At 47.6% G+C, this 26,194-nt stretch overlaps 1 protein-coding gene across 2 annotated transcripts in view; it reads right to left on the reverse strand.

Annotated features, from left to right (window-relative positions):
• Positions 1–2,417: 2,417 nt before the first annotated feature.
• The window catches only part of LOC142991681 (SH3 and PX domain-containing protein 2A-like), a 41,491-nt gene continuing 17,714 nt past the window's right edge, over positions 2,418–26,194 (reverse strand). The window contains exons 7-14 of one of the 2 annotated variants that reach the window (XM_076141782.1): positions 21,070–21,198; positions 10,482–10,595; positions 8,097–8,180; positions 6,267–6,384; positions 5,852–6,180; positions 5,650–5,699; positions 5,420–5,539; positions 2,418–5,326 (exon numbers count right to left, since the gene is read on the reverse strand). In XM_076141782.1, the coding sequence (XP_075997897.1) occupies positions 3,377–5,326; positions 5,420–5,539; positions 5,650–5,699; positions 5,852–6,180; positions 6,267–6,384; positions 8,097–8,180; positions 10,482–10,595; positions 21,070–21,198 (2,894 nt within the window). In that variant the 3' untranslated portion in view covers positions 2,418–3,376. The remainder of the gene's footprint in view (positions 5,327–5,419; positions 5,540–5,649; positions 5,700–5,851; positions 6,181–6,266; positions 6,385–8,096; positions 8,181–10,481; positions 10,596–21,069; positions 21,199–26,194) is intronic. The other variant, XM_076141783.1, reaches the window with a different exon arrangement.

Genomic DNA, 26,194 nt, shown 5'->3' on the forward strand with positions numbered 1-26,194 from the left:
GTATTCAAGTAAAGCACAGCGATATTGATTTGGAATTCTAAGCAGGCATCAGATATTGAGAGACTGGGTTTGTTTCTTTGTTGTAGATTAGGTTCTGCGATTTTGGCAGTGTGGTGTAAAATGTTCTCTTTAGTTAGATTTTGCTGTAGTGAGGGAGGAGCAGGGGCCAGGGGCGGCTGGGGTGGAAGGGCAATTGTATTAGAAAGTAGAACTTTCCTCACTGTGCAATTTGAATGAATTTGAAAGAGAAGATGAAAGTGGCTGCTCAGTTTGCATTGAGATACTGAGTGTTGCTGCCCTCCAGTGGACAAATGGAGCTACAGCACCGTGATTCAAAACAGAACCCCAACAGAACAGCAACAAGTCAAGTCTCAACTATCCAAAACAACGACAACGTGGAATATTTCATTTCTCATTCATATAAACAGTCCTGATTACCATTTTCATGGTAGAGGCAACATATTTGATGTTGACCTTTCCAGGTGGCTCTGCACAAACACACTTCATCTCAGAGAAATGAGATTAACGTCTCACCTGAGCAGTCACACACTACCATTCATAATTTCCCTCAATCTTTCAAATGACATGTACATAGGTGAAGGTTTCAGTTGTATTTTCATCTTGACTGATCAACCAGCACCTCGGCTGAACCGCATTAATTCAAACAATTTTTGTAATCTTCCCAGTACAACTTGCTTCTCTGTTTCTTCTTTTCTACTCCCACGCAAGGACGGAAGACATTCTAGAAATAAACTGCTGGAGTGAAAGAACCAAAATCACAACAGAACAATCCTGCATTACACTCCTGTGCTGCATTCAGGCGTCTGCTGGAGTGAAGAAGAATCAAAACGTAATCTGACCAACTACCTTGCATCTCCCATTTAGTCGCTTGCCTCCCAACAGTAAATTCCACACAATTTCCCTTTATTAAACAACTCTAAAGATGTGTGAAACAAGGTTGATATACAATCTTCTTACCTGGCAACAGTTACATTTTATAGGTTTATCTAATTTCTAAATTAATTAGAGCCGGAGTCATCAGGTGACCCTGAGAGCAGCACAGAATGATAACAGGACTCACACAGCGTACCTGAGGAAAGGCACTTAGTTAATTTCAACCTCTGCTTCTTTCATTAATCACTTTTTATGGCGGTATAAACACACACACTTAACACACTTGAATACACTAAGTGAGCAAACAAAAACACACACACACACACACAAACAAGAGTGTGGAGATGATCAGCAGAAACCCATAAGGCATCTCCAAGCCAGTGAAGGTGATATGTGTGTGTGTGTGTGTGTGTGTGTAGATCTGAGCACGGAGAGCAGCCAGTGGGATGCACATATTTCATATTATAATACTGTGGGCTGTAAATCTTATTACATTTCAGACACTGAATTCAATATATCAGCAAAATGCACTGTCAGACATTGGAAACTGCATTGGTGTGTGATTGGTTTTCCTCTGATTATAGCTGAAGGCGACGGTATTATAGAGTGCAACTTCTCACTGGTAACTTAAAACTTTTGCTTTGTCAGTTGATGCTAAATTAAGCTGCCCAGTGAGTTGCGGGGAGAGAAAGCCGTCCAAAGCGACGCAGCGCCGTGTGCAGGTTCTCCTGAAGCAGAACCTGTCAGACGGAGCCAATCAAAGTGACTTACAGCGCCACGCCGCCGCTCAGCGCTGCGTGGATGAAATAAAGAGATGTCATGCAAGCAAGTGCCAGCTAATTTATTTGGATAACAGCATTCTGGTCAGACACCTGGGCGATGCTGCAGGAGCACAGATACGGAGGTTAAATGGGTTTCGCCTAATTAAGAGATAAATGTATTAAGATAGTGAGCTTTTGTTTTATACCAAGTATTACCGGGGAGCCGTAATGATCTTTTGTCACGGGGAACTGGCTGACAGCTGTAGGGTGAAGACGCAGACGCAGGCAAATACAAAAATAAGGTTTAAGAGAGTCTTTATTAATAAAACTCAGACGTCAAACGGGCAGAGCTCAGCCTCAGGCCACGAAGAGACCAGAACTCCAGACTGAGGCAGAGTCACACCCAAAGCCAGGCAGGGCAAAGAGGAGGGCAAAACACAGAAGAGACAGGAGGAATAAGTCACAGGGCCGTGGAGAGTCAGCTCAAGGGACAAACATGGAAGTCAGGAAACATCTCAGCAATCCAACAAGGTCACAGGAGACACGACAGGAGCCAAACAAGCTGGATGTGACAGAGGAGAAGGACAAACAGGCTGGAGGAGTAAACTAACCAGGGACAGGTGAGACTGATTAGGGACAGGTGCGACTCATCCATCACCAAAGAGCAGGAAGTGAAGTCTCAGAAAGGACAGCAGAGGTGATTATAACAAAATAAAACAGGAAACGAAAAGTGATGATGATGATTTCAAAAGAATCCACTGATCAGAGTTCAAAAGTGCATTTATTGAATTCATTTTCTGGCACTTCAGTTATCATCATTGGTCACACAGTTAACATCAAACAAAGGTGAGCATCCCAGGACGACTGCAGCTGAAGAGTTCTGTCAAATTTACTGCCCAGCAGAAATTTTAAAGGTTAACATTATGACTAATAGAGCAGTTCTTCAAAGTGTTTTAGCGGTTGTAAAAAAAAGAACTGTGTATCAGTAAAGTCATGATAAAATAATAACTTTTAGAGTAATGAATAAATATAGGGTTTGGCTGAAGTTAAATTTGGACAAAATAAGGGAATATAATTCAGGGGGGAATCAGGATTTAAAAAACATTCAAAGAAATAGAAAGTATGCTAATCAGAGATGCTCACAAGAGAGACAATATTACACAATTTAATGGCTAGAATAAAACAAAGGATATTAAAAAAAACAAACATGCAAACAGACAGTATCAAGATGAGACTAACACAAAGCAGCTTTGGCAAATAGTTTTCTTCAAGAAAAGGAGGAAGACGCTAATTCTTACCAGCCCAAGGCATTGTCAGTATACTAAATCATTCCATGCAAAAAGCTTTAAATGCTTAAAATACAAAATACACAATACACTTAGAAAAAAGGTTCAAGGATTGGACACACAACGACTTTCAGATTTGTTATTTCAAGTTAAAGGTAACCACCAAACGAAAAGCATGGCAAACTAATGAACTCAAAATCATTCCTCTGCTCTTTGTTGTTGTTGTCTTTGGCCGTGTCACTAAGTCCCGAATCCGCCGTCTCGGGTTCTTCATCGTGTCCTCTCGTGTTTCCAGATGTCTCTTATCATTTCAAAGTCTCAATGTGATCCGACTGCCCGGGATAGCAGAGGTACCGGTTAAGTGTTTAAGTCTTTCCTTAACATCTTATCGGTTAAACCTTGTGTACAGAGTTCTGCCAGCTCGGTTCATGAATGTTAGTGCTTTCTCTCGAGGTAATTTGACGGAACCCATCCTTTCCTTGGTCTGCCATTGTCCAGAATCTTGCAGTACCACCAACCATTTGGGTTTCTTTCAAGAACCTCCAGACTCGTCCCCTCAGGAAAACCCATGGTCTCCTCGTCGCCATGGTAATCCGCTATGGAGACGTACACCTCTCTGAGATTGTTATGGATGATGTGGGGCTTTGGTTTCACGGTGGACACGGGGACGGCGTTCCTCGGAGCGCTGAAGCCCAGGGACTCGGAGCTACCAGTAGCGGATCTGTTCCAGTTGGGCAGTGCCGAGTTGTTTGGTCCGAAGTTGCGTGGCGTTGTGCCGAAGGAGGCGTTGCGTCGCACTGTGGGGCTGGAACGTGGGTGGTCAGTGGAGTTGAGGGATTCATTCCTCCTCAGAGAGACGACCGAGCTGGGGCCGTCCATGATGGGGGCCGATATGAAGACAGACTGGGGTCGGACAACCTGCTGCTGCTTGATGCTGTTCTGCTTCTGTTTTCCTCCAAATAATCCTAAAGGTTTGGAGAGGCCCCCTGGTGGCTTGGAGGGGATCGGAGGCGTCACCTTCTTCAGGTTCTGGTTGATGTTGTTCAAGGCCTGTACCCTTTGTTCGTTCTTCTCCAGGCTGTTGGATTTGCTCAGGCTTCCAGGCTTAGTTGGGGTGCCATCAGATTCGGACCCTGCCATGTCATCTTGTTGCCGCACAGCCTCCAGGTAGAAGGTCGGAGCCCAACCCTCAGTGTCCCCCCAGCGGACATACCACCAGCCACTCTCCTGCTTCTCTAGCACTTCTACCTCCACTCCAGCTGGGAAACTCAGCTCAGAATCCTGGACCTTCTCATACCGGTCTGTGGTGCGATAAAGAATACAGCCTTCCATGTCAGAGTCCCCTCTGCTGCCTTTGGAGTAGAGTGAGGACAGATCGGACGTGCTCTGAGAAGAGAAGGAGTCTTCAGAGGAGATGACTGAAGCCGTCTCCGAGTCCTCACCTTTGGAGGTTTTGATGCCGTTCTTTAGCTGCCCTGTTGGCCTCAGCTGTCTTCTCAAGGTGCTGATGTCCATCTTCTCTGCACTGGAAGCCTTGGCCAGGTGTGGTTTAGGCCTCACCACTGGTTTTAGTTTACAGGAGGACTTGGTAGGGGAGGATGCCTTGTTCTCCTCTTGGTCTTTCTTTGGTCTGGACTGCTGAGACAGATCTGGGGTGGACTCGGTGGAGGCAGATTTAGGACTTGACGCCTCTTCAGTTTTGGATGAAAATGGACTTCCGTTCAAGTCAATCTTGAGCTTGATCCCTGCAGATCTCCTCACCCCTGATTTTGGGTTTGAGTTTGCAGTCCTGCCAAAATCTGACATGACACTTGTCTTAGAGGAATTTGAGTCCTTGCTGCTCTGCCGCTCTGGAGTCTCCCTGAAGGCACGGAAACCATCATTCTCGTAGATGCACTCATCGTCTCCCTCCGCCTCGCCCTCTGCCTCGTGTCCCTCTTCAAACGACTCGCCCATCTTGAAGGAGGCGCTGTGGAGTGAGGATGCTGGGGATGGCTTGGACGACAGGTGGGATCCCTTCTCAGATGACGCGTCATCAATCTTCCCATCCACCAAGGAACTTCCCCCTCTCAGAAACTCAAACTCAGACTCCATATCCAGATCGCCAATGGCGGGAACATCATATTCAGGCTCCTCATACACAGGCCTCCCCGGAGACACAGGGGACTCCGGGGCCTCGGAGCCAGGACTGCTGGGCGGTGCGGTCTCCACTGAGTCGAGTTTCTTGACAGGCGGAGCCGGCGGGGGAACTTTTGGGCGGCTCAGGGTGCTTGTCCTACGATTCAGGTTGGGCTTTTTACGTTTATCGATGTAGGAACAGGGAGCCCAGCCCTCCTTCTCTCCGATCTGAACATACCACCAGCCGCCAGAGTTCTTCTCTATGACCTGGAACACATGTCGGAGAAGGATTCAGACTAATGACCTTGGAACTATGCAGGATTACCCTGGGAAATACTGTTTTGGCATAAAATAGCTTACATCTGCTTTCTGTCCTCCGTTGAAGCTGATACCATCCGATATGCAGGATTGAAATTCTGCGATGGTGTAATACTCTGCTTCAACCGTAGGGGGCTCTGGCGGGCTGGGCAACTGAAATCCCTGAAGAGAAATGACACATTTAAGATGATAATTAATAATAAATACATTCAAAATGATTACATTTAAATAAATAAAAAATCAACAAATGGGATCAAAGTCATTGTATTTACCAGGGTTGCATCTCTTCGAGGAGGAGGCTTTTGCCTGAGAACTGGGGAACCTGAACAATAACCACAGGATTGATTACTATGATTTACCATAAGTTAAGATCTTTCATAAACAGTAACATTTGAAAATAAATATCAAACGGTTTCTTTGAATACAATATAATTCAAGGTCTTTGTACTTTAAACTTGAACATTCAGGACTAACCGATCTCCACCCGATGAGGAGCGATCCGTGCGACTGCAGGTGAAGCAGGCTCCACTTTGCTCTTTCCATCCAGCGGGGAGTGTGTGGGGCTGGGGTCGGTGCACGGGATTGGCAGGCTGATCTCCCTCTTGGCCACCAGGGGGCTCTCTGGGACGCTCTCGCTCTGCACGTCCTTCTCACTCGACGCTTTCTTGTTTAACAGGTTACTAATCTCCATGATGTTGCCAATGATCTCCACCGGGCCCGTCACAGTCTTCTTACGGGGAGTGAGGTCATCCTTCACCTTCTTCAGGTAGGAGGCTGGAGCCCATCCTTCCTTATCCTGGTACCTGGAAATGTTGTTTGGGTGGAAAGAGCTTTTTTTTAAAGAAAGCAGTTCACTCCTCAAAAGAAAGGAACATGAGCGGAGTCTTACCTGATGAACCACCAACCCTCCAGGTTCTTCTGCATCACCTCCACGATAACGCCTTTCTCAAAAGCGATCTCATCCTTGCCCTGGCTGGTGTAGGGCTGCACGGTGATGAACTTCTCCTCTGCCGGGTCCAGAGCAGAGAGCGGAAAGAGCAGAAAGAGACGACGGTGAGAGTTATGCAACATCTAAACACAAACTAACAACTGGATCTGCATGGAAAACAAACAACACCAAGTAGATCTCTATCTTCTTAACTCGTTTCTGTGGAATTCAGCAGTGCAATATTCCTGAGCTTATACCCTTTATATTAAACTCTGTCTGCAAGTGTAATTAACAGCAACTTTGTGGGACAACTTCAAAACATTGTAAAAGTCACAATGGTAAATACTAACGGAGATTTGTGGCAGCTCCTAAGTCCACATATGTTGTTGATCTATGCATTCCCGCAAGCCAAAGGGCAAAGCAGAGACACCTTTTTCCTGTCATTACACAAATTCCTGTCTAAGGACACGCAGCACTGGGAGACACGGTGCGTTCAAAAGAGAGAGGAGACCGGAGAGAGAGGCGCCACTCTGCTCTGTCCTTCCTGTCTGAGCTCAAGAATCAACATGCTGCCGGCAGGGTTTTCCATGTCCACGCGCCCTCTCTCTCTCTCTTTCTTTCCTTCTCTCTTTCTCTCTCTCTCCATCCTTTTCAGGGAGTTGTGGAGTAGCCGGTGTGTGTGTGTGTGGGGTTGTAAACTGCCTTTACTCTTGAGCAAACCCCGGAGATAGACGGGTGCAGGATATTTCTGGATGTTTCTGCAAGCTTTGTTTTCCTTTTGCCTGCTTCTTCCGGCCTCTCTGTGTCGGGGGTTGGGTTGAGCCGTTTCCTCTCAGCAAACCTTTTTAAACAATATCCAGCCGTGCAGTGTGGGGAAACTCTGAATCAGATGTTATGTTAACCACAACATGCATCGCCTGCATCAGTGTTCTCAACTGTTTTTGTGGAGTCAGCACAAATTCTCTCTCTCTCTCTCTCTCTTGCTCGCTCTGTTTTTAACACAAAGCAGGATTTCAGTCTTGCTGGGTGGAAACGAATCTCTCTCCACTCCAGAGAGCAGATTTCATTTTTGAGAAATGATTGCCAAGCACAAGTTTGGGCTGAACCTAATAGCTTATCCTTACTTTTCTGTCTGCAGTCCAACTCCGTGTCCTATAAAAAGAGAAGCCGCGGCCTCGGTGAGAACAGAACAGGACGGGCAAGAATAAATAGTTTGGATTATTCTCCTGACCGAGCACGGATTAATAAAGACTTCCTTTGTATCGTTTCAGCGCCGCCACATGATAAACATCGGCCTCTTTGCTTTACAAATCTACAGTCAGGCTTCATTTGCTCTTAAAGAATCCAAACACGCTCCTAAAACACAGCGTTCAGCATCCAGACGTCTATTACGCCATCGTTTCTGATGACTGGGAATTGTTTTGTGTGATTTCTTCGGTCAAAAGAACGCTTTTGGCGCTCAGAGCTTAATTATAACAAAATGCTTACACGGGGCAATTTTGGAACGTCGTTTAAGTTTCGGTTTGCGTAATTGCCGTACATAAAGTAGCTGATTTCACCTTTGCTTTGCAGGCTAATGTCATATTAATGTCAGCTGCTGGGTCGCGATAATGACCCGAGACTGAGCAGACGGAGAGAGAACGGAGCCGGGGCAGCGAGGGAGAGGAGGTGATGAGTGAAGGTGGGGTGAGGAGGACAAGGACTGAGGGGAGAGGGGGTGAGTGAGGGAGTGAGGAGGGAGGAGGGGAGGGAGATGGGGGTGGAGCTGCTGTGGCGTCTGTCTCAGTTCACCTCGGCTCTGCTGCCTGCTGATGACGCCCCCCAACGTCCATCTCCGGTCCAGCCTCTTCAGGTGGGCCTTATGTCGCTTAGTAACTGACAGCCACACATGGTGACCAGACGACGGCGATGACAAACACACAAACAGACAAACAAACACATGGAGAGCAAGCACAGATGTTACACACACACACACGCACGCACATAGCATGGATCTAACTCTATGCTGAGCTTACATGGAAGGACGTTAAACACTAGACCACAAAGCAACAACATGGAGGAGGAGTGTTAGAGGTGGATGGGTGAGTGGACGGGTGAGGAGCGAGCGGAGGTTATAGAGGAAGTGTTAAACCCAGACATCTTCGCCGTGGCTTGTAATTAGGATGTTGTTAGCACGATCTCAACCCCATCCTGTCGCGCTGCAGCATCTGGGACGCATATCGCCGTTTGCAGGAATGTCATCCAATTAACGGAGCAGCTGAGAGCGGCGCTGGCCCGGGCGGAGCCGCACGTCTCTGAAGGTCTATAATACCTTTTTGTGGGGAGATGGGAATGATTTCTGCCAACTGTGGGAGTTCTGGTGTCGCACACCAGCCGCCATTAAAAGGCAAACGTGTAAATCATCTTCCCCCGGAAAAAAGCCTTTCATCTAATCACCAAGTGTTCCCAGAGATTTGTGAGATAGAAGTTGAGGGGGGAAAAGTTTCTTGCCGTTTCAAGACTTAAGTCCACGAACTTTGTGATTTATGAGCTGGGCTTTTATCATAATGATGATTCGCTCTGATACGACTGGAGAGGCTCGGGACATCGCAAAGTGTCTGGGAGAGACAGAGACATGTTGAGCGCTCAGAGACACATCGCCAAGTCCAGAGACACTTTTACAGGAATATATCTGGTCTTCACTGACAATGGACGCTATGGGACGGACAGAGACGAGCTTTAGGAGCTTTGGGAGCTTTAGGAGCTTTAATGCTGCACCCATGACCAGACACATAAACACTGATCATACTGTCAGATTGTCTTTCTTTAAGTTTAAACTCCTGGCAGGAATCTTCTGCTCTCTTCTTTTGTGCATTTGTGTGTGTGTGTGTGTGTGTGTGTGTGTGTGTGTGTGTGTGTGTGTGTCTGTGTGTGTGTGTGTGTGTGTGTGTGTGTGTGTGTGTGTGTGTGTGTGTGTGTGTGTGTGTGTGTGTGTGTGTGTGTGTGTGTGTGCGTGTGTTGCAATCGTCTCGCTGATGTCTCCTATACGTCCAAAAGGCCATTTGAGCATGTTGTGAAGCTGTAATCTTGATGTATGGCCTCACATCACCGTGGAGATCCAGGGTCCCGTGTTGTTGCACACAACACTAATTGTACAGCAAAAAGTTTTGGCCCAGGCGCTGGAAAATCTTAACGTCTGTTTGGAAGTGTAACATGGAACGTAATGATTCCCGCTCCGCCGCTCTGTTGAGTTTTCTCTCACACACACACACACACACACACAAAGCCCATTAATCCGAACATGTGAAGCGCAGTTTACCTGTCAGAGAAACGCGGTTCTGCTCCTCCCGCCGCTGGTAATTCGAGTGTGTGACACTAATTGAGCGTTACCGATGAGAATTCGAGTGTTCCCGCAGTCATGTTGAGGAATGTGATGAGAGGAGTCGCTGTAAAGTGAAGCGATGGCCGTGTCTGACGAGGCCGCATGAGGGAAATCAAGATGATTGCATGATGGGAACGCTGCTTTAACGTGCCAGAGTGATCATCCAAGGTGTGAGTGTGTGCGCGTGTGTGTGCGTGTGTGCGCGTGTGTGTGTGTGTGTGTGTGTGTGTGTGCGTGTGTTTCATATCACAACTTTTGGACCCTGAAGTGAACCTCACATCAATAACTGTCTACGGCGCCGTAACTCATCGGCGAAAAACCCACAATGATAAGCAGACATCACGTAAAACCACATAACTCATGTCAGAGCTCGGCGGAATTAACGACGGCCATGAATTTAACGAGGATGACTCATGAAACGAGCGGCCTCGGCGCTGCTGCTGCAGGGGAACACACGCCTCTTTCACCGGCTACACTCCATATCACCCGCCGCCGCCGCCGCCGACGCATCTCAGCCGTACAGAGCGTTACTGTGCACCTCAGACACACACACACACACACAGGTTGTGGTTTGGTCTCTCCTCCCCCTCCTCCTCCTCCTCTTCCTCGCTGTTTACTCAGGTCTGAATCTGTACTCTGTTCCAGTCTGCTTACGATGGCTGGCCAGACAGAGAGTTGTTCACACCGGCGAGGCGTCAGGCGTGTAGCGTAGGCCGGGAGAGAGCAGGGGATCCAGGGCAGAGGTGGTGGCTGTGTGTGCGTGTGTGTTTGTGTGTGTGTGTGGCAGGGGGAGGGAGTGTTTGCAGCGTCTTTACCTTCCCCAGCTTTGGAGGCGCCCAGCTCCAAGTCGTCCCGTGTTCCACTGTTGGAGTTCAGATAGGTGGCGGGGACCCAACCCTGCTCCTCCGCCGTGCTGACAAACCACCAGCCTGAAGGACAAGGACAAGGACACACACACACACACACACACACACACACACACACACACACACACACACACACACACACACACACACACACACACACACACACACACACAGGAGGACAGAGGAGACATGTGTCAGATGGTACTTAATCAGCAAACATAATAAGACACAGTTTTAAACACTTCTTATGAAGGTTTTTGTCCATAAACGTCCAAAATATGTTTCCTTCCGCAGCAAGAAGCATAGAAACACAGAAAATTAAGCAGAAAAAGGTGCAATTTTCATGTTTATATTCTGAATGAACACAAATCCTGAGCCCTGATATCATCCAGAGCTTCACACAGGAGGTGAAACGTTTAAGGCAGCAGTTTAAACGCCCGTGTCCTTATTTTCATTAAAGTGTCTATTGTAAACCTTTGTGATGCTTTCAGACGCATTATGGCTCCCACCTGAACACACACATCTGCTCTGATTGGCCAGATGCCAATGTGTGTGTGTGTGACCAGCTGCTTTAAGTGGGTAAACTCAAATACAATTCATGATGACACACAAACTGATCTACAGCGTTTAGCAGCTTGTTCAACATCGTCAGAGATGAAATTACAAGATTTAAACCTCCAACGCAAAAGACGACAGCAGATATGAACGATCAGGATATCTGCTGATGGGATCGTGCGTTCCCCTCTCCTATTACGCACGATGACGTCTGACTCCAGCCTGCGCCGCATCACTGGGATGAGCTGGAACACGAGGAGGAAAAGGAAAAACAAAGCCACTTCATCGTTTCCACACCACAATCTATAGTTGTGCCGGGAGCCAATAAGATCAGAGCGAGAGAGAGAGAGAGGGAGAGAGAGAGACGGCGCCCGGCCGCTGAGCAGCTTCGTGACGGCCTTTTATTAAAGCTGCATTTCATCAGCATCCGTCATTCTGTCAGTGAGCAGGACTCTGTTGATGTAAGCGGCCAAAATATTCATTTGCAATGTTGCAGCTGATTTGAGCGGCTTCCCTTTGGGGATGACAGCATCGCCCTGACAGCTGCTTTATGACACACACACACACACACACACACACACACACACACACACACACACACACACACACACACACACACACACACACACACACACACACACACACACACACACACAGTCGTGTTTCAGTTTGAAAGTCATAGAAAGAAATAAAGTGATCACATTGTTGCAGGTTGATCCATGCTGTTTGGTAGTAAAGTGTAGGAGCGATGTGCTGTAACTCAGCGGCGACTCCACGGAAACACCGGCAATAAATAAGCAGATGTGGAGAGAAGCTGAGCTGAAGTGGCTTTAACATGACGAGGACAGAGGATCTATATTTCATGTGGAATTCCTACTTTTCAGCCTCGGCTTATACGTTTTATATGAGAAATGTTCCTTAAATCTCCCTTCCATCATCGTCCTTCCTTCCTTCCTCCTTCCCTTCATTCAGCTGCAGCTAAACCCGTTAAGGTGACTCATGTGGAGGTTCTGGTCGTGGTTCTGGACGGGCATGAGAGCCTCGGGCCTCCTTCAGAGTGAACAAGGTGACAAAGCTGGCACAGAAGCGGCCCCATACACACTATATATGTGTGTGTATGACACACTGAGGCTATTTGCTGTGGTAACGGCGATGTAATATGGCCGACAGCTGTGTGGCCGGGCCGTAAAGAGAACGCCAGTCACGCCGGCGCACAGCTGCTCCGGACCTCCAGCGTGGATTTGCCTATAGAAATGTTGCAGAGGATTCATAAAAAATATTCAATCTGTGGCGTTTACGGCCGGAACAGAAAGCAGGGCGATGACCTCATTAATGATTGAATACATCACTGGATCTTCTAATATAAAGCGTTTAATAGGAGCGAGCGGAGATACTGGCTGTTATTCCTGCACACTTAACGGAAGATTCCACATCATTACGGCCTTATGTCCCAGGCTCCGTCAGACAGGTGGAGATTAAAATCTTCTAAATCATCAAAGATGTCATTATTGGCTTTAAATCAGAGTTTAACGCTTTCATTGCTCCGTTCCGTTTGTCAGTAAAAAGCAGGGAAAAGAAGGAAAATTCACTTCTCTTGCAAAAATGCGAGGCAGAAGGAGCTTGGAGATCTCAACCGACGCCCAGAGGAAGACGTCACCCTCTTCTACTTGAGTGGAAATTGATCTCTGAGGGATTTGATCTGGACCTGGAGACGCTCAGTCATGCTGTAATGATCATGTTTCCCCGACTGAACCGGATCGATCTCTGGGTGACCCTCCTCCCCCGACACACACACACACGTGCAGCCTCTGTGTCTCACATGACGGATGATGTGTGTGTAGCTGATAAACTCGCGTCAGCTGGATGTAAGGGAGTGTGTGTCGGCCTGGGGTTAGGGTGGTCCAGGCTCCTCCCCCTCTGATGCTGGCTAAGGCTCAAGGCCCTAAGCAGCCATGTAATGTGGGCAGCGTTTGCATTACAAATTCACCCCTAAACCTTATTTTCCTTCCTTTATTGTTTCCATTTTACTTCTTCTCTCTAATGGCTGCAGTTATTCTCTTGGCATATTAGGAATTATGGCCTGATATCTTTCTATCCCTCCTTCTTTGCCTCCTTCTGACCTCAAACTAACGGAGCAAGGAGCTGCTGCTGTTTCTGTTGTTCTTTAATTGCACTTTTAATTTTAGTTTTATTATAAAAGATATTTCACTGCAAACTGTATCTGTGTGTGCTGTGTGTGCTGTGCGTGTGTGCGTGTGTGTGCGTGTGTGCGTGTGTGTGTGATATACCAGCAAAGGGCAACAGCAGCGTCATTAATAGCACATTAAATCTAACTGCTCCTTACAGAAACAGGTCGCGTGTTGGGGAAACGTCATTCTGACTCACAGCTGCACAAACGTAAGTAAATATAAGAACAACGTGTCGGAATCGGCATCAATTAAAGGCACTCTGGCTCTTTGGGTTTGGATATAAATACGCTATAAAGACGCCTGAGTCAATACGGGCTGTTATTGGTGGCTTGCAGTGGATTTCTCTACGTTTGTTATGGTGCTGAGGCTGAGTTCACTGAACCTCAGAACAGGCAATAAAACTGTCATTACACACACACACACACACACACACACACACACACACACACACACACACACACACACACACACACACACACACACACACACACACACACACACACACACACACACACACACACACACACACACACACACACACACACACACACACACACACACACACACACACACACACACACACACACACCTGTGAGAGTGGTGCAGGTGTATATGAGACAGGTTGTAATTATAGGAAATGTCATAAATAAACTGAAGTGAGTGACAGAAGTGTTGTTTTCATTGGAGGTATGAATGATTTCACACTTCAGCTTCTTATTTCCACTGATCCACGTCTACTCTGCTTTGCTGCAGCACCGCTGCTCACACTGAGTGGTTTCCTCAGTGTTGGAAGGATGTGCACATATCTGACACAGTTATCTTGGACAGTCGTCATGGCGACCCCGACCGCAGACAGTGGTTGTTATAGTAAACAGTTTTATGGAGTTTCTTTGCCGTTGCCAAGACATTTCTGAGGGATTAAATAATGCATAAGATTTCCATGAAATCATCCTGGACTGCATACTTTTCTGAATTTTATAACATTTACTGGACTGCTGTGGTATTTTGCAAAGGTCAGGACTGAGCTGCTGGGGCTTGATAATCTAGTTTAGCCAGTGGATACAATACAAACACACACACACACACACACACACACACACACACACACACACACACACACACACACACACACACACACACACACACACACACACACACACACACACACACACACACACACACACACACACACACACACACACACACACACACACACACACACACACACACACAGTTGAAAGGGTTAAACAACTGTGCAGGTAAACAAAATGGTGCTCAGGTTCAGAAAGAGATGAGCTCATTTTGTTACTCTCTTTCGGATGAAATAAAGATGAATAAGCATGTGTGTGTCTGCTTGTGTCCATATGTGTGTGTGTGTGAGACATCTAAAGCTCCACCTGTGTGTGCATCTATGGTTGTGTGCATCTTTGATCCCGGCTGCTCCTTTCCTGCAGGCGGGTGGATCCACATCAGCCTGCCTCTCATCAGCGCTCGCTGCCTTCATGTGGGGGGAAGAGGAGACGGATCATCGCTAAAAACTTGAAAAACCACAGAGGGGGGGGGGAAACGTGCGGCCAAGAGCTCGCTGGCAGGAGCCGTCCTGAGTGATTACTCAATATTACAGCCCAGGCGTTTGAGTTAACATCCAGAGTAAATCAAATAAAGCTTTTCAAATGTTTCACTTTCATGCATGACGCCACGTTTAGGGTCAGCGGTGAAGCAAGACAACGTCTGAGCCCGCAGCCGTCTGCTGGAGCGCGCATATACACCATCACACCATCGGATCACAACCGCAAACGCACCCCCAAATGTCAAGAACCAGAGAGACAGAGGGAAACCAAACAACGAGGGAGACCGCCAAACTCAGCTCGCTTTAAGTGGTGCGAGCAGGCGAGAGGCCGAGCTGCGGCGCCACCTGCTGCTTTTATTGAGTCCTGTACCTGCGTGATTCCACTTATTTCAAAGGGAACAGGAAGTAAACAACGGCAGACTAATTTACGAGACGCCACGAGACACTTCAAGCGGATGTAGGTATACATTTCTTGCTGCAGCACCACTGAGCACACTGAGAGGCAATGTCATATGGATTTCAACCTCTCCTTTTTTAAAGATATATGTATATATATGACGATGTCGGGCACAGATGCTGCTCGGCTCTGACTTCAAAGCCCAGCAGAGCCGTGGTCGTTGTCCCGCTCACCCTATGTTCCACCTCTACAAGGGCAGAGAGAGAGAGAGAGACAGACAGATGATGAGAGAGAGAGACAGCGTGCGTCTGTCTCACATACAGTACCTGCCATCTGGAAACTCTATCAGGTTAAAGACTCCTTCTCTCTCTCTCTCTCTGTAATCAACAACAGATTCTCAGCTGCAGCAAGAAAGCAGAAACTGGACACGTGCCATTTTGGATTCTTCCTTAAAGCGACGGGATAAAGCACAGAGAAAACAAACCGTATATAAAATATAATCAATCAAGTGTGATGCTTAAGCAGCCGCATACATCAGAGCAGCGTGTCACCGCTATGATTTACTCTCTTTACTCTCTCGTCTCGCTGTCGTCCTCCTTCAAACTGTCTCACATCACAAACAATCCCAGCTCGGTGCTTTGGGTCGAATCTGTAATCGTCGCACAAGACTTTTCTACAGATTTAGCACAAACATCCAAACCACAGATTCAGCAGCATGGAGGAGCACTTCATCTTTTTCTCTTTCTTTTTTTTCTTCTCCCCCGTTTCCAGGACCTGAAATGAGGAGGAATGCAGCGGCTCAGCAGTCCTGCAGTTATCTGACACCACTGTGGAGGAGAGCAGCAGAAGAAGAGAAACCTCCATTCATTTCTCTCAGCTTCTGTATTTATTAACAGTAGATCCAGTATCAAAGCAGCAGGAGGGAGGAGGGGGGAGGTGGTGATACACACACACACTTCCCGTTTGAGTAAAACACAGAGTTTAAATGACTTGGGTGGCTGTGGCGCGAAAGGTGAGGAGGAGGAGAGGAGGAGGAGGGGGGTGTGGGGGGTCGAAAACGGCACAACAACAACTTTTCAAGAGTTCCATGTTGACCCAAGGAACAAGCTTCTCTCCTTCCCAGGCCTCTGGAAGGAGAAAGGACCCCCTCATGCCTCCGGACTGGAGCTGGACCCCACAGCTCCAGGGCTCACTGAGGTCCACTGATCTGGAGACACAGACATCCTTGAGTTCCCCCCCCCAGCCAGTGCCCCCCTTCTACCCCCCCTCTCCAAACTCAGGTTCTACTCAATGGTCAATTCTTCAGCGAGAGAGAGAGAGAGAGAGAGAGAGAGAGAGAGAGAGAGAGAGAGAGAGAGAGAGAGAGACCTTTCTGCTCCACACGTTGATCACTGTGAGCGATATCGTGCTGGCTGAATACTTTCCTTTCTCTCTCTCCTTCTCCCTCCCTCCCTCCCTCTCTCCCTCTCTCTCTCTACCTGCATCGATTGTGAGGCCACGTTTCAGTTCCCTTCAGTAAAAACAGGATACGTTTAATTATTTGACGTGCTCGTTCCTCGCTTGCTTGAATGAAAGTGGAGAATGAGGGTTTTCATGGGTGGATAATGGCTCTTCTGTACGCTCCGTCTGGAACTCCTGCTTATAAAGGCATTCAGCTCTGCTTCACACACACTAACACACACACACACACACACCGGCTGGTCCAGAAGCCTCATTCTCATCCCAGATAAAATTTGGGACGACTATCGACGCCAAAATCAGCAGAGTAAATGTAACGTGGTTCCCTAAAGGCACTGATTGACCAAGTGCGGACAAATTGGGTAACACGGCTTCTGGTTACATTACTCACTCAGTGCATGAGAGAGTTCACCGCCTTAACAACGACTTACAAGCCATTCACGATAAAAGTGAGCAGTGTGAAGCGCCTTCCAGGTGGAACAACAAGCGGGTCGTGATCCTAAAAGGTTTATTACCTCCACCAGCATCTCCACGACGTCAGAACAGAGGAGCAACCCTCATAAACAAGACCAAGGACCAGGAAACTGTTTCACAATATCTGATATGGAATTCCTGGGATCAGTCCAGCATTGTTTGACAAAAGAATGATTTTAAAACTTCTGGGACTTGGCTGGAGAAGCTTCTGCTTTCTGTGTGGCCTCAACTCCATCCTGCTCCAAGCCTGAAGATCGAGCGCTGAGCTGGGAGTGTGTGTGTGTGTGTGTGTGGGTCTATGTTTCCATGTCAGGGTGCAGTAGGCGTCCTACACATCCCAGCTAAGGGCAGGACCTTCTGCATGTGCCAGGGTTTCACTCTAACATCTCCCCTGGGCTTTGTGCCAGGCAGCAGATGCTTGTAACTAAAGAGTCAGACGTGCCAAACTTCAAATCGTTAGTGTTGACGAGGATTACAGTTGGATTGCTCATCCTTTTGCTTATTGAACCAGGGTGGGGCTGCAGACATGTGAGAGGTGTCTGGGGCTCTGGGGGCTCTGGGGGGGGGAGCCTCCCTCCCTCACTCACACAGGCATTCCTGGACTTCATCTGGCACGTTATAATTCACAAAAGATGATCTACACTTGGACCGGGGACAAGACCAACCCAGTTTGGTCCGGAGAGAGATTCAGAGTTTCTCCTCTGGACTGGACATGACACACACAGACACACTAACACTGTTCTTGAGGTGAGAGGCAGCTCTCTTGTAAAAGGTTACAATATTTCCAAAGGACTGCAAATTATTTTCCCCTTTCCTACACGATATTCCATTAGAGGCCAAAGTTTGAATCTGGCATATTTAAACTGACCAAGGAGGCTGCTAGCTTTGGTTAACATGTCTCCAGCACTGTGTAAAGTGAGGAGGCATCCTGGAGGATCCATTAAGCCATTAGAGTGAACCAACCTCGCTCAACCACTGACTTTGGCAGGAAATGGATTTTTCCATTTTCTCTCAGAGTTTCTCTCCCCTTGCTCTGCTCCGTCGCTCTGAGCCAGCGTCTCCCCGTGGCAAGCTGGATCAAATAGACAAATAAAAAAGCTGCACTCATGCAGAATGTGAGGAAAGAATTAATGATCATCGTGCAAATTATAATTAAGGACCGAGAGCAACATTTCTGACTGGAGGTGATGAATGAGGCTCCTGGGAGTTTCCAGATATTTCCATATTTCCACATGTAGATTAAGACTTCCATCTATCTGGATCCGAGCAGAGAAGGATTGTTGTGTGGCATTCCAAAGAAGAGATTATAAACTACACCAACATCTGCTCACATCTGCTCCCCCGTTGATGAACACATGCTGCACTCCGGCTCCATCCAACACAACAAACAGAAATAAACCCAAAGCTACAGCATCGTAAAAGTGTATTACTGTACTGAGTGAAAAAAAAAGAAGGGCCACTACAGAAAAACAGTATCATCAAACCAGTGCAACGGAAAATACTGCCTTGGCTCGGGACAGCAGGCTGGAAAAATGGAGAAAGCTGAGCTTGCTTATAGCTCTGACCTAGATTCAAAGATCTGTCAAAGGCATACATTATCTAATCCAAGGTAAAGAGAAGTGTAACGGCACAGAGAGAGCGAGAGAGAGCATCCACAAGCAGAGAAATAAGTGGTAGAATAATACGGAGCTGACATGACGCACCTGAATGCAACACATCGTATGGAAAGCCAACGTGCTCCTGACCAAACAAGGAGATTTTCCACTGGACGCATCCAAAGCCTCTGCGGGGAGGTTTGACTGAGCACCGTGGCCTTAAAGGAAAATGTATGTCACAGTTCTGAAACCCACACCAGCCTTTTGTCATAACAACCAGCGGCGTGTTTACTACTTTGCTCAGTAATTAACAGGTCGCTCTGTCAGGAGGTATTAAACCGCCTCCACTTATCCTGCCGGGTTGGGGGGGGATGGATGCTGAACCGAACCGGCTCTGAAACCTTCCCAGCACACACCTGGGCTTGTAAGTATTGGCAGAGGAGGAAGTGGAGTCGTGTCAGGCGGCCAAAGCGCAGCAGCTTCAGCCTACTTCCAAACGCAGGAGGTGTTGGGGTTTCTAGATCGATGTCAAATCCGAGCGGATGGAAATAGGCGATTGCGAGGCGGAGGTGGATTGCGTTTGACTCGGAGCCTCGGCGGGAGTGTCCAGGAGTGGGTAATAAAAGTGAGGGACGGCCTGGGTGTGGTGGAACGAGCCCACGCAACTGCACTTATGCTTTCTAGAAACTCCTGTCAAGCTCCAACGAAGTGGAGATGAATGATCTGAAGTGAAAGCAGCATGGAAACTCTAACTAATAAGGCTGAACTGAAAATACTAAATCTGCGTTGGAGCTGCTGGAAGTGTCACATTCTGCAGCCCAGTCCACTGATACAGATGTAAGGGGGGGGGGGCCTCCACTTAAAACCCATGTGGCGGGGAGGAACCCTCTGCTGGAAGGCCCCCCTGCTTAAAGGACTTCAAGGTGTTGGGAGTATCCGCCTCACTGTGGCTCCCCGTTGGGTTGAAATCCTACTGGAGCGCTGAGCGAAAACAAATACACGGAGCCAACAGGCGGGACACGTGACACTTCAAAGCCGCCAGACTCTATTGACTCTTCTCTGTGCGGCCCCCGGGCGGCGTGGGGTTTCACTCACGCCCAACATGAAACCCAAGTCTCACTGCTTACCCCGGTCACCGTTTCCCCATCCAGGCTCCATTTCCCTCTGAAGAACATGTGAACACCAGGCCCGGTACTGTTTTACTGCCCAAGCACACAGCCAAAGCTCAGCGTCAGAGCCTGGTACCGGGCCTGATACTGGGCCTGATACTGGGCCTGGTACTGGGGCCTGTCCTGTTTCGCTCACACTCTTAATAATAAACCCCATCGTGGGCCTGTAGCCTTCAGCTGCTGTAACCAGGGATCACTCATCATGTAAGTAGTTGCGTAATGGCAGCAGCAGGAGTCCACCAGGTGAGGAAACGTCTGTGGAGGTGACCTACATGTGGATTTAAGCCTTTTTCAATCTTATTATGCTGCTTTCACAATTACTGCCTTAATCAGATCATACCTGAAGCTTAAGTGCATGTAAACGGACCTGTGTGACGTCATATTAAACCCTTTTAATCACCGTCTCGGAAGCTTAACTGCTGCTTTTTTGTTTTTAGCCGGTTTTCATTTCAAATCACATCTCCATGACCTTGTTGTGGCCAAGACCGTCAAAGATGTAAGAAGCATAAACAGCATCACATGGCTCTGTGCTTTAAGTCTCCATCCTACACACACACACACTGAATACTCAACCCTGACTACATGAATGTCATAGAGCCCAAACTAAAGCCCCGGCCCGCTCTGTGAGCCCCACTCTGCGGTTAAACAGCTGACTAAGGATTCTCCACAGCTGGCATTTGTAAATCCGGCATGTCTTCCTGGCTTTCCATTAAAGTGAGGTGGAATAATTAATATGCGTCTGGAAGACATTCCTCCTGCTCCAGGCAACATTCTGGCCTGCAGCCTAAACCAACACAGGGAAAAACAGGGCTGACTGCAGGCCAAAGTGAGCCTCCAGATGGGGCTAAGCAACAGCTAGCAAGCTGTGGACAAAGGAGGAGGGGAGCGGGCTGAGATAGGGAAAACAGGAGAGGAGCACAACGCTACAGGCAACAGGGAAGAAAGCAAATATGGACCCATGCATGAAATGTCTGCGCTGGCTTCTGTATGGTTGACTGTGTTGACAGCACACACACACACACACACACACACACACACACACACACACACCGTGCCTGTGCGAGTCCAGTATGTTTGCTGTGTGTTCATACTCTATGTGTTTTTGTACCATATTTGTTTTGATTACTCACCGCTCTCGCTCTTCTCGATGACGTCAACCACCTCTCCCGCTTGGAGGCTGATTTCGGCAGGCTCTTGTTTCTCGTAGCTGGCCACCACCACATACTGCTCCAGGAGCATGGGGTCCGAGGCGTCCAGACCTGGGGTTGACGGGAAAAAACAAGCCGTCAGCCAGCTGCCGGCCATGGGCCCACGAGAAGAACGACCGCTGGGCACCCGCTGTGCCATAGGCCAATTTGTCAGGAGAGCTCGGCCAATCACAATATTCACAGAGCTCGGTGCATCTTCCCGGGAGTCTGGCCATAGAGCGGCATCCCTCTCCAGCCCAACATCAAGGGCAGTGGAGACGGTGGAAGCCTACAAAAACCTCTCTCTCCAAAAGGTGAAGAATCAAGCAGCCAACTGAGGAGAATCCATCCTGAGACACTGGAGCTGCCTCATCCTTACTGTCCAACAAAGCTGAGACGCGTGCAGGAGATGTGTTTGGACACATTAACCCTGCGGAGAGGAGAGCGCTGACCAGAGAGCAGAAGGAGTCGGTGACAGAGACCTAAAGCCAGTTGAGGACAGGACAGCGGAGTAGGAGAGAGAGATAGAGAGAGAGAGAGATAGAGAGAGAGAGAGAGAGAGAGAGAGAGAGAGAGGGAGATTGTTCCCCTGGAAAATAAACCATCTGCTAAAAAGCCTCCTTCTCCTCAGTTTGGGGCTGGAGCTGGAGGAAGAGTAGGGGGTTGTGTAGGCCAATCGTAAGAGCCGGCACTGGAGGCCTTAAATAGAACCAGATGAAGGGGCTGGAGCAGCGCGGGGAGGGATGGCCCTCTGTCTCCATGAAACACTAGAGCTCTGACTCCAGCATGCAGAGTAGCCAATGGAAACCTTCCCCTCTGTGCTCCACTGGGTTAACCATGTAAGCTCCAGCTGTGACTTACTTTCTACAGAGTTTCGGAGCGCTTTCATATTCACATTACTTAACCGACACACGGCTCACGCTGTCCAAGTATCTGAGTGCCCTCTGACGACAGAACTAGATGAGAATAGAGCCCAGTAGGTGAGGCTCAGTTTAGAATGGAGTCTTTAAGAGTAGGTCAGGATATGAAGCTGAGTTTAGGAGTTTAGGAGGACAAACAAGCATCTGCTGGAGTCTAAAACCAGCCCAAATTGTTTCCCACATAATCTCAAACTCCTTCTGACCACCAGGTATGTTTACATGCACTAGAAAACTTGGATTATACTGCAATTAAAGACATAAATCAGCTTTTCCTGATGTCGAAATTGGCACAAAGGACTCAGTGTGCATTTCCTCAATCAGCATTTTTAGCAACACGTACACTAATAAAGTACTTAACCTCTTTGTTGCCGCCTTTAATCACAGTACGGACAAACACTCCTGAGTCTTGTGTGTATGTAAACGTATGGACTGAGTGGCGTGGGAGGCAGTAGCTCAGTCGGTAGAGCTTCCGCCTGGGAATTGGCGGGTCGCCGGCTCGAGTCCCTGCCGAGGTGTCCCTGAGCAAGGCACCGAACCCTCAATTGCTCCCCCCTCTGCGAATGGTGGTAATATAATGTAAGTCGCTTTGGATAAAAGCGTCTGCCAAATGATCGTAATGTAATGTAATGTTACCTTGAGGTTTACTCGGACATAATTGCGTCCAGTAACACAAACCTATCTGTCCTGAGCTGCCCTGAAATCTGTATCACATCTGTAGCATGATTACGTCAACATGTAACACACACACACACAGATTTCCCACCACTCCCCTGGTTAAACACACCCCAGAGGTGCGAGGCATGCAGCGTTTGGCCGGCAACCGTGAGTTTGGCCTGAGACGGCCTGCCGATCAGGAACCGAGCGGGGTTTTCTGGAGGGAGACCTGTTTTCACTCAGTGTCCACAGCGGTGTTGTAAGCGAAGGAGAGAGCGGATTGCAAAGGCTTTAAAATAGATGTTAAACTGACAATAACAAGACAGGAGAGGGTGGGGGCTTGGTTTGCTGCCTTGTTTCTGACATAATCAACAAACATGTCAGAGAAAGTATCGTCACAAATAGCAGGGTGAAGTTAATAAAGTCCAAATCAAATCAAAATGTGGTCAACACAGTTTCTGGTGGCGAGCGTTTAGATTTCACTCCGAGGATGGAAAATAAGGAGAATCCAGTCCAATAGATGGAAGGTCTGAGGCTTAGATAAGGAATGATTGAGACGGTTTGGAACCAAGCTGCCATTTCTCCCCCCGGAGCCGAGCCGTCCACATTCCTCCAGACCAGAGATTCACATTGTTTCACTGGATTCCGATAATATCTGATTTCAACTTTCCAAAAATTCAAGAAGTCAACTTGGAGTGGCAGGGGGCTAATAACTTATGAAGATGAGCTCAGCGCCATTAGTGTCTAAGAGTCTAACCTTGCCCGTGTCTGGCACTGATCACAGCGGTTAGGCTGCGGTTGGAGAAGCTTCATGTTATTTGTACAAGACGTTTGTCAAACCACCAAAACTCTGGGTGCAGAAGCGCTGGAAAGTATGGATGATTCAAATTCCAAGTACTGATTCTTGTCCTTCAAAAGTATAATATGACAGAAATTACTTAAGTTAGGAGTAAATGCTAAGATTTCTTTGGACGTTACACTTGGAAACGCCTGCTTGGTGGTTTTGTTTGACTTCTGTATCCATTAAGAGCTCTCGCTAAGAGAGACGGAGACTTCACCTCATAATGGGAAATAATGAAGTCATTTTCATTTGTTTACGGCGCTGCAGCTTTCTTTATAAAGACGTTCATTAGTTTATCACTAATTAAAAACACTGTATTAGTAGGGAAGGTAGGAAAGGAAAGTCTCGTCTAATCTAGTCTAGTTTGGATTTACAGTTTGATGTCTTCCGAAATTACAACAATACATTTAAGTGTTCAAATGTCTTACTTGCCCTAAACATTACTCTATATAGAGTTCAATACCCATTCTTTACCTTTCCTCAACAGAGACTTTGCCTCTACACAACATTCATCTGCAGAACTATACGTGCATTACTTATGTCCCATATGTTCTTCTGACCTGTTGCTTCCAATAATCCTATCACATCTTGATCATCTCTTATCAGGAATGAAAACATGTGCCTGTCAACAGTGTAACCTCAAGACAGACACACACAGAAAATCTATGAGTTCATGACCTGATAGAACTCTAAACCTGCCAAATGAAGCGTTGGGGCGTTTCTGAAAGGCCTGGAGCAACGAACGGCTGGGTGGGTGTGAGGTGTAAATCTGAGAGCAAAGAGAGTGAGTAAAGACTTTGTCAGCAAAGTCAGTAGGCCTGAAAAACAAAAACTAATATTTCAACCTTGTTCAGGAAATGAAATGTTTTGCAACAGTAGGAAGAGCGAGGCCAAAGCACCGGGAGCGTGTGTGTGTGTGAGGTGAGAGAGCCTTTCTGTATGCAGAGGGGTGTGTGAAGCCTGTACATCACCGAGCAATAAAGCAGCTACTTCTGTCACTCAATGCCTGAAAAAGGAGCTTTTACACTCCGTGTCTGTGTGTTTTTAATGTACGCATGTATCAGGAATCGTAGAGCCAAAGTATTTATGAGCTCTGCAAAGAAAGCATTCTCCTCTTGGCTTCCATCAGATAGCCCTATTAGCCACTCGCTTTGTTTATGTCTCTCCTCACTCAGATTTATACACAAGCTTCCTGCTCCCCACCCTTTGCGCAAACTCCACCCGCCCCACCCCCACCCGCTCACCCATCATCGGCTCCGTCCAAAGGGGACGACAGTTGGGAACTCTATGTAATTCATCATCAGGAGGAGAGGAAACCGGGGAGTCTGGAGAGTTTGGAGGGCTCTGCCTGTTCATGCCCAGGAATTTCTACTTCATGGGAGATTCTTCCAGATCTAGCTTTATTTTGGGTTGATAGCGTATTTGGCAACCGAGTCTCATATTTACCCCGGGCTATCTTTATCAGAGGGAGGATTTGAGAAGGAGAGCAGTGAAATCTGGCAACGCACGGCGGCTTTGTTTGGCTCATGAGCAGCAGATGTGCAGCGGGATTAGGAAGGGACATCGCACTGCTGTTCAATGTAGTACAGATGCACCGGAGTCATCGAATCAACATGTGACCCCTGAGGGATGAAGAAGGGCAGACCGCAAACAAATAGCATAGAAACTTTCTCCAAAACCAACATACAAAGACTTTACCGAGTTGTCAGGCGGCTGTTAAATCATCTCGTATGATTTGTTGGTGGTGTTGTGACACTGAGCGGTGCTGTGAATCACTCCGGATCAAAGCGAGCAACTGTCATAACACGGCAAAATACACAGGAAATAGGCACAAAAGTCTGACTCGCAGAAATATCAAACACAGATTCAACCATTATGTGCAGCGCGGCGTTCCACAACAATAAACAAACAGCGGCCGGCGTGATTATTAACGATGCACGCGTGTCTCAGCGAGCAAAGAGTGGAGTCATGTCTTTATTCCACTCAGTAACTCAGTAATTGCCCTTCCAAGTGTAAAGAAGACATCCTATCCTCCGGTTTCATGTCCTTTCTTACATTTATGACCTAGCTTAACGCACAAAAATCACGTGGATCAGTGCTACACCTAGAGAATACAGGTACTGTCCCTTTAAGACACACCCCCTGGATAATCTTGTTGTGATTGGCCGGCTGTAGCATTAGGTGAAGGACTAGGAGTTTTTGTCACATTCTATACGACAATACACTATGAAATGAGGTAGAAAACAAACAGTTAAGCCGTTTAAACCTGGACTGTTCTGTTCCAGCCCCTTAGATGTCACTCATTACGCCCCCGGGGTTGCGCAATATCCGATAATAAAGTCAGGGCAATGTCGACTTTGGTTTCGGTTTGTAATCAAATCCATCGCAGAACATTTTGTTTCTGGCCTGCATATGATGTTTTGAAGAAGAGGAAGGAGGGGTGGGAGGGGCCAGGCTGCAGGGTGGGAGGGGCCAGGCAGGAGGCCACGCTGATAAACGGCCACTTAATCAGGAACACCAGGGCTCTGTGCTAAATCCGTCCTCTGCTGGAGGGCCGACACACACCGTCTGAATGTGATGCTAACTTTAACATGTTTGGACGTTGAAGCTCAATTTAAATCTGATTACACTCGCAGAGCATAACTGTCAATCA

This window comes from Genypterus blacodes, unplaced genomic scaffold, assembly GCF_046128005.1.
Source record: "Genypterus blacodes isolate CSIRO-AG114 ecotype Tasmania unplaced genomic scaffold, CSIRO-AGI_Gbla_v1 ptg000020l_1, whole genome shotgun sequence".
In the NCBI taxonomy this organism is placed as follows: Eukaryota; Metazoa; Chordata; class Actinopteri; order Ophidiiformes; family Ophidiidae; genus Genypterus; species Genypterus blacodes.